Source organism: Lupinus angustifolius, chromosome LG13 (assembly GCF_001865875.1).
Source record: "Lupinus angustifolius cultivar Tanjil chromosome LG13, LupAngTanjil_v1.0, whole genome shotgun sequence".
NCBI lineage: Eukaryota > Viridiplantae > Streptophyta > Magnoliopsida > Fabales > Fabaceae > Lupinus > Lupinus angustifolius.
In genome coordinates, this window is record NC_032021.1 from 17,095,350 (window position 1) to 17,103,475 (window position 8,126).

Consider the following 8,126-nt stretch of genomic DNA (forward strand, 5'->3'; position numbering starts at 1 on the left):
TGAAGAAAAAACTGGTAAAGGAGATGATTTTCTACCATGTATATTTATGGAACTAATAAAGTTAGAGAAAGGATAACATGGTTAGATTTTTATAAGTTAGAGTACTAATCTGGAATTTATTAGTTAGAGAGAAAAAATCTTATAATAAAAAAATAATATTTTTTTGTCCTTGTAAAAGTGTTCTTTTTTTTTTTGGAAAAAGGACTACAAAAGATAAGGTATAAGACAAAATATAACTCTTTAATGTGTTAATGATAACAACAATCAACAATTGATAAGGGTAAAATTAAAAGCCATAATCAATCAAGAATTATTTATAGTAATTTGAATAATCTTTTTCTTTTGAACTATGTTTTTAGGTGTAATTAGACCCCAAATGTTCTAATAATTATCATTGTACTAAAAATTGTGATTCTTCCACACCAACATTTGTACACTAAAAGTTATGCCTTGAATCGATATAAAAACTTACAAAATTTATGTGCATATATCAATATCATAAAATTTGTTATTGTGTTACTTAGGGTTTGTTTGCGAGTTGATTTTCAAAGGACAGTAAAGAGAAAGAAAATGTTTGAAAATCATGAAATACACTTATAAAATGACTTCGAAACTTTATATTTTCTTTTTTTCTCCTCTAAAAATCAAATTGCAAACAAACACTAATATAATTAGAACAAATATTGTATAAATAAGGACAACATGAAAATGAGAAAAGTGGAATCTCACTATCTCTAACTCTAAATATTATAATAGGATTAAGATTAGAAGCAACAAATTGTTACATATATAATTGGTAATTTGATGTAATGGCATTAGGTCAAATCTAATTTTCATGTAACGGAAATCAAAATCAACTCAAATAAAAATATAACGTTGCGAACATCTTTTTCTTCATTATATCCAATTTTAGCATTGAGTTTTATGTTGGGCGTATTACATTAAGAGAAAATAGTATATATATGAAAATGTAAGAGTTTCATTGACTCTTATATAAAATTAAAATATATAAATATACATATATTGTTGTGTAAAAAATGGTGCATAAATATTAAACTCTTACATATTTTTTCGGCCAACTAGGTTTCTTATAGTTGAGAAAGGATTTGTTTACTAATCATCGAGGCTAAGTAAAATAAACATATAAGAGAATTTGTTTACACATTTTAACTCAAAACCTTAAGATATTACGAATTCATTCACTTCTACATAATGTATTAATATGAGACTTACTCTTTTACACTATAATTATCCAACATCATTTATGTTGTAATGATAATTTGATTCAACACTTTGTTGTTGTTAATTTTAAGATTGTTAAACTAAGGTGAATTTTCAGTTCTCATGTCTGATTTAGGTTAGTGCAACCACTATGTATTAAGTTGTAATGTCCATATCCAAATTAGAAAAACTTTCCTTAAGCCAAGATCTTGTGTTGCTTTTTGCACTAGTCTACTATAGGGTTTGTTCATTGTTGCATTGCTACTTCTCTAGAAGATTCTCCCTTCTCATCTTGTCCAAAAAAAACATCTCATCCTTCATACCTACTTTGTTAAACAATGGTCTTCACAATTTCTAGCATCTGAAAATGAATAGTTTCTATGTGATTTGTTGGGTTAGAATTGGATAGCATGCATGTTTATTACTCATAAGTCAAAAGTGGTGTGGGTGATTTAAAATGACCCAAGTTTCTTGTTAATGACTTCAACCATCTCGGTTATTTTAATAGGATAGGACCGATTACTAAATAGCAAGAATTGACTATTAATATTGTATTGATCATTAAATTTATGATGGTAATGGTGTGGTGGACTAGAAATATAATGATTTAATTGGTTGTTCACTAATTATACTACATATTGATGAAGTTAGATATACATATATATTATATTAAGATTAATGCTGAAAAATTAATAAAGAAGACAATAATTATTTTTATCTATAACATTAGTTAAAACAAAATGTGTCATTTGATGGTAGATTATGTTTTAGTAAAAAAAATTAAGTAACTTCTACTAAAAAATAATTTTAAATGAAAACTAAGTGATATAACTCGTACAGATTAATTGAAAACTAGTCGGTTTGACCAATTTTAATCAATATAATTACATGACTTATATAATTGTTGTACGATATGATACTAAGAGCGATTCATCAGTTTTCTGGTTGAACCCGCCAACATAAACCAATTTTTACTACACTACTAATTTCTAGGTATGTGAATAGAGACATTTTGAATATGCCAATTAATCATTTTCAAATGGTAAAACAAATTTCTCATCAATCCTCTAAAAGTGAAAGAATTATCTCAAAACAGCTATTTGACAAACCACTAACAAAATGTATTATGCAAACAAAATCCAATTCTGTTGGAACTTGGTTGTGGGTTGTGACTCAGCCAGTAAGTATTATTTTGTACCATTTATAATTGTTGAAAGCTAAGGTAACAACAAATTCCAATATAAACATATTCAACTAAGTTACCTTCTCATGCTATGTTTCAAGTACAATGTGTGACTCACTTGCTTTCTTTTCTTGTACTCAATTCTATTCTTAACCATCTACTACTTGTTAAGGAACCTTGCTTAATTTATTCCAACTTTGTTTTCTATGTTTTATTTTCCTAAACTTGTCACTTTAATTTGTTTCTCACTTCATGTTAAATTGGGTTTTTGAAATCAACTTTTTATCTACACCTTTTTCTTAGTTTGTATAAGTTATACTTCATAGGAAATCAAACAAAAATGCAATGAGTAACATAAAATAATAGCAATTTTCACCCCAAAGAGAAAAATGACAATGCCTTTTTCTAAACACAATTTACTAGTTTCTATTTGAGTCAACTTTAGCTTCCATGAGTTTAGAAGAAAGAGAATGGCAAAAAGGTAAGAAGGTTAAATTTTTCAATGTGCCATAAAAACACACAAAAAAGACAATTTCATAAAATAAAATAAAAAGGAAAAAGTTGGCCATTTAACTAATGGTTGCTATAGCAAGAAAAAGAGAGTTGTGTATTGAAATATGAACATATAGGAAACTATCATGTCTCACTTCTGGTATGAATTAGTGAATAGATCTAAACTATTAAATTTCTCTAAAATTAATGGCTAAGATGTGGAGTAAGTAGATTTCATCCCCTAAGTTATAAATCATAAATATTAACTAGGTAAATGCAATTTGTTATAATATATAAATGAGCTAAGATATGGATTTAATGGGTTGGTTGGAGAAAAATCGTCAACTAATTTAATATCAAATTTTGAAAATGGTAGATTTATGAACTCACTTGACTATACGACTTTTAAAATAATTAATTATTCTCGATCGTATGAATTCCCAATCAAATATCATATACATTTGATGTACTCATATTCAAATATAAGTCATAAGGTAATTGGTGAAATACCATAAATAAATCCAATAACATCCAAGCATGATTTGTGATTTTCACATTCTTGTTTGGTTGCTCTTTACTTGAAAGTGACATTCAATCGTTTAACATGATTCCATCTTTTAAATAAACAAGAATAAAAAATCATGATTAGGTGTATACTTTACACAAATACCTTTATGACTTAATATAATATCATTAATAATATTTAAACTTTCAAACTAACTAACTTTTTTTTAAAAATAATTCTGTTGGCATTTCAAAATAAAAGTAATACTTGAACAAATTAAAAAATTGAAATGAATACTTATATAGTCTAACTCAAATTGTCACTACCAATAAAGCGTTGGTCTAGTGGTATAATGTCTTACTAGATCTCAAGGTCGAAGAAGGTTCGTTTCTTGTGAGCGACACTTGTTGAGATAAAGAGTCATGAACCCCGAAAAAGATTAGTTCCTTACCCATAAAGATAAAGAATATTCTTAATAGTACGAAAAAAATTTATCAATCTAGTGAATCCTGACATTTGCATAACATTTTTACAGTGCAAATTGTGCACAATAAAATTACTTACTTTTGGAGTAGATCTACCATGTGTGTAAGTCATAATTATATTATCTAAAAGTAGTTGTCTGAAGAAGTAGTGTAAGACACAATTTTGTATTGTAATCATTTCTAGCAAACAATTACTATATTGTATGAATATTCTACCACAGAAAGAGAGACAAAACAAGCCTCATATAATAAATTTATGTTTATCTCGTTAGTTATTATTTGGGTCATTCTTACCTTATTGTTTATAACAAATTTTACCTTTGTAATAAATTGTTTGGACTGACTCGTATTTGAGTTTTTTTCGATGTGTAACAAGAGGAGCCCAAGATGTTAGCTTTTGAACACATTCCATAACCTCCAATATGATTCTACCATATTTTATTAATGACCAAAACATACTATGCTTTAACTTAACTCCTACTCAAAAAATGCATAAAACCTTCACTCTCTACACTGTCCTCATCATTCTGTTGTGTTGTGCACTAATTTGTGCTCCTTCTTTCACATCTTTAATCTTCATTCATTCATTCACTTCAAAATAGTGATGATCCCTTCAGGGTTAATGAAATATCCTAGAGGAAAATTCTCTTTACCCATCATTGTTATCACTGTATGTGTTCTTGTTTTCATAGCTGTTTTGTATACAGAAAGACTCAGTTTCATTTCTTCCAAGTCAATTTTCAAGTTCAAAACATGTACTAGAAAGAACTTCAAACCAAAATCTAGTAAGTGAACTAAACTTTATGTTGGAAATCTTAAATCTTAAATGTTATGGTTCTTGTTTTAATATATTCATAAAGTTATGGAGTAGCATATTTATTAATTTTCTTGCATATTCAATACTCAACTACAGAAAGATGTTCCATTCTACAAACTTCATACCAAGAAAATCTATCCTCAAATAAAGATTATGTTAAGTGTTTAAGTCAAACATTGGTTTAATATAGAGTAATTACACATTTTAGTCCATCATGTTTTTTGATCTTATCAGTTTGGTCCCTCAAAAATTGTAAAACCCGAAATGATCCCAAAAAATTCAAATGTGGATTAAATTTGTCCTTTTCAACATGTTTTATTTGACTCTAAAATGACTAATTTGACTTAGATTTGAATTTTTTTTAGACTAATTTGAGTTTTTTAATTTTGGAGGGACCAAACTGATAAGACTAAACAACATGCGGACTAAAATATATATTTCCTCTTTAATATAATATATGAATGAATAAGTATCTAATATAAAGTGAAGTTAGGCCAATCATTTATTCTTATACTTCACAAATGCTTATATATAACTATATCATTTCATCATTGTTTTCTTACAAATTTGGTTCTAATAAAATATTGTTACATTGTATAGTGCTATCAGAAGATGAAAAGAGAAAGAAAGAAGAGAATGTTGTAAATGCATCATGGATTGATGACAGGTTTGATTTTGATTCAGAAGAGTGCAATGTTGCAAATGGGAAATGGGTATTTAACCAATCAATAAAGCCTCTCTACAATGACACAAGTTGTCCATATATAGATAGACAATTTTCATGTGTCAAGAATGGGAGGACAGATTCTGATTATCACCATTGGGAGTGGCAACCAGAAGATTGCACCTTGCCACAGTAAGTCGGCTACATAAATCAAACAATATTATAATTCTTTATCAGAAATCATGTTCATTAAAAAAATATTGATCTTTATAATACATAAGTCCATGTATCTAAGAATAAACAAGTAGGTGACATTTTTCTTAAAAAATTGTGGTTATTACATTTTTGTTATGGCAATACATATATATTTTCTTTGAAAGATAAATATATACACATATTAAGGTGAAGTAACTCAATGTTAAAATGAATGTACATTCTTTTTTTGTAGATTCAATCCTGAGTTAGCTCTAAGAAAGCTTAAAGGAAAGAGACTTCTATTTATAGGGGATTCACTGCAAAGAAATCAGTGGGAATCTTTTATCTGTTTGGTAGAATGGATTATCCCTGAAAAGCATAAGTCTATGAAACAAGGGCGTATTCATTCAATCTTCAAAATCAAGGTTGGGAAGTAATCTTTTTTAGGTATAATAGTGTCTTATTAGTAAGAATATATCTTCGTCCCATAAGTAAGGAATTAAGTTTTTTTTTTGATATAGTTGTTCCTCCCAACAAGTACAACTCTCATAAAAAAACTACACAAAATTCCTTTGAATAGAAGATACATTAGTAACTCTTACACATCAATCTAAATTGAGTAAATTCTATTGAAAATCAAAGCTAAATTGTTGTTATATATATGGTTTGGCAGGAATACAATGCAACTATAGAATTCTATTGGGCACCATACCTTGTTGAGTCCAATAGTGATATCAACATCATAGGAGATCCAAGGAAAAGGATAATAAAAGTTGATGCTATTATGGACCGAGCCACAAATTGGAGTGGAGTGGATATACTCGTTTTCAATACATATGTATGGTGGATGAGTGGTCTTAGGATTAAATCAGTGTAAGTTTTCTCCCGACTTATATGATTGAAATTACTCATCACTATTATAATATGTCACAAATTGTATCATTCTATTTGTAAATTATAGATGGGGTTCATTTGCCAATGGAGAAGAAGGGTATGAAGAGTTTGATACACCAATTGCTTACAAATTAGCTTTGAAAACTTGGGCCAATTGGGTTGACTCAACTATCAATCCAAACAAAACTAGGGTCTTCTTCACAACTATGTCACCTACACACACAAGGTTTCCCTCTCTCTTATAATAAAACTTCAAGCTTCAACATTCTATAGCAACCATGTTTTACACCTTGTTTAGTTTTTCTTATCTTCTCAATGTAAATGTTGTTTTTAAATAATCTTTGATATTTTAATATTAGTTTGGTTAAGCTTTTTTGAAGAAAAAAACTTCTCAATATAGACCATCTTCAGGTAAACTTATTTCGTAATTTGTGACAAAAACAATTTTGTCGAGGAAAAGAAAGAAACAAAAAGTTATCACAAAAAATTTTTTTATAAAATTATCCGTTCAAATTATAACTGACATGTCATAAAAATATGTTTTTTTTATGTCCTTTATTAGTATTCTATAAGAAAAAATACTTTCAAAGTGAGAACACTTTTCAAACTCATAATCAAAAAGTTTCAAACTTGTAACCAAAAGTAAAATAACTTTTCCTTTTGTCAAAACCAATTCTAAAAAAATCACTTTTTTAACCTATACAAATGCCTCTTAAACACTCAAAATGCATAAGATTCTTACCCTTCAAATATCATAATATTCAGGAGTGAAGACTGGAGCAACAAAGAGGGTATGAAATGCTTCAATGAGACACAACCAGTGAAGAAAAAGAAGCATTGGGGAACAGGTTCTGATAAGAGAATAATGAGTGTAGTTTCTAAGGTGGTGAAAAAAATGAAAGTTCAAGTGAATTTAATCAATATAACACAAATATCAGAATATAGAATTGATGGTCATTCATCAATTTATACTGAAACTGGAGGGAAATTATTATCTGAAAAGGAAAGAAGAAATCCACAAAATGCAGATTGTATACATTGGTGTTTACCTGGAGTTCCAGATACTTGGAATCAAATATTTTTGGCTATGTTATAACATATCATATAAAAATGTCCATTGTATTATTTTTTCTAGTGACATAATAAAGATGTCAACTATTTTGTGTCCATATATTCATCTTTCATTCATTTATGTGATTCAAATATATAAATATAAATATACATGCAATATTGGTAATTTGGGTCGAGCTTATAGGCCTGATTGTTACTGGGCAAGGAGACTGAGTATACTAGCTCGATTTGCTTATACTCGCATGCCTCCTATTTTGTGCAGGTTTAGCTCGGGGTATGTAGGCTTCCTATCGATATTGTCATATTGGTTTTGTTGAGTTCCTCTTCAGTATTAAACCTATCGTAATGAAATGTGATGGTAAAATAGTTTTTTTTAAGTTTTTTATTCATTTAATTAAAAATTAATATTAAATTTGAACCCTTAAAAAAAGGAGGGCATCAATTCTCGATTAATGCTTAATTTTGGTTCAAGTGGTACATGTTTGATTCCCCTTAAGCAATAACCCGGGTTCGAGTCTTGTGGATGGAAAAAATGCTCGTTGGGAGAGTTAGCCCCACTTACCTGTGGATGTTCCCGGTTCGGACAGGATTGTCTCCAG

General features: G+C 28.5%; 1 protein-coding gene across 1 annotated transcript; it reads left to right on the forward strand.

Moving 5' to 3' along the window:
* On the forward strand, positions 4,305-7,644 carry LOC109363366 (protein trichome birefringence-like 3). Its single transcript, XM_019609613.1, has 6 exons — positions 4,305-4,671; positions 5,304-5,559; positions 5,816-5,987; positions 6,236-6,435; positions 6,524-6,682; positions 7,222-7,644. Exons 1-6 carry the CDS (start codon positions 4,491-4,493, stop codon positions 7,550-7,552), a joined length of 1,299 nt encoding a protein of 432 aa, XP_019465158.1. The 5' UTR covers positions 4,305-4,490; the 3' UTR covers positions 7,553-7,644.

Bases quoted from the DNA above. Each gene is read 5' to 3' on its own strand.
- LOC109363366 (XM_019609613.1), top strand. From the start codon at position 4,491: ATGATCCCTTCAGGGTTAATGAAATATCCTAGAGGAAAATTCTCTTTA. The intron at 4,672-5,303 runs GTAAGTGAACTA...TACATTGTATAG, and splicing joins GAACTTCAAACCAAAATCTA to TGCTATCAGAAGATGAAAAG. The intron at 6,683-7,221 runs GTTTCCCTCTCT...CATAATATTCAG, and splicing joins ATGTCACCTACACACACAAG to GAGTGAAGACTGGAGCAACA.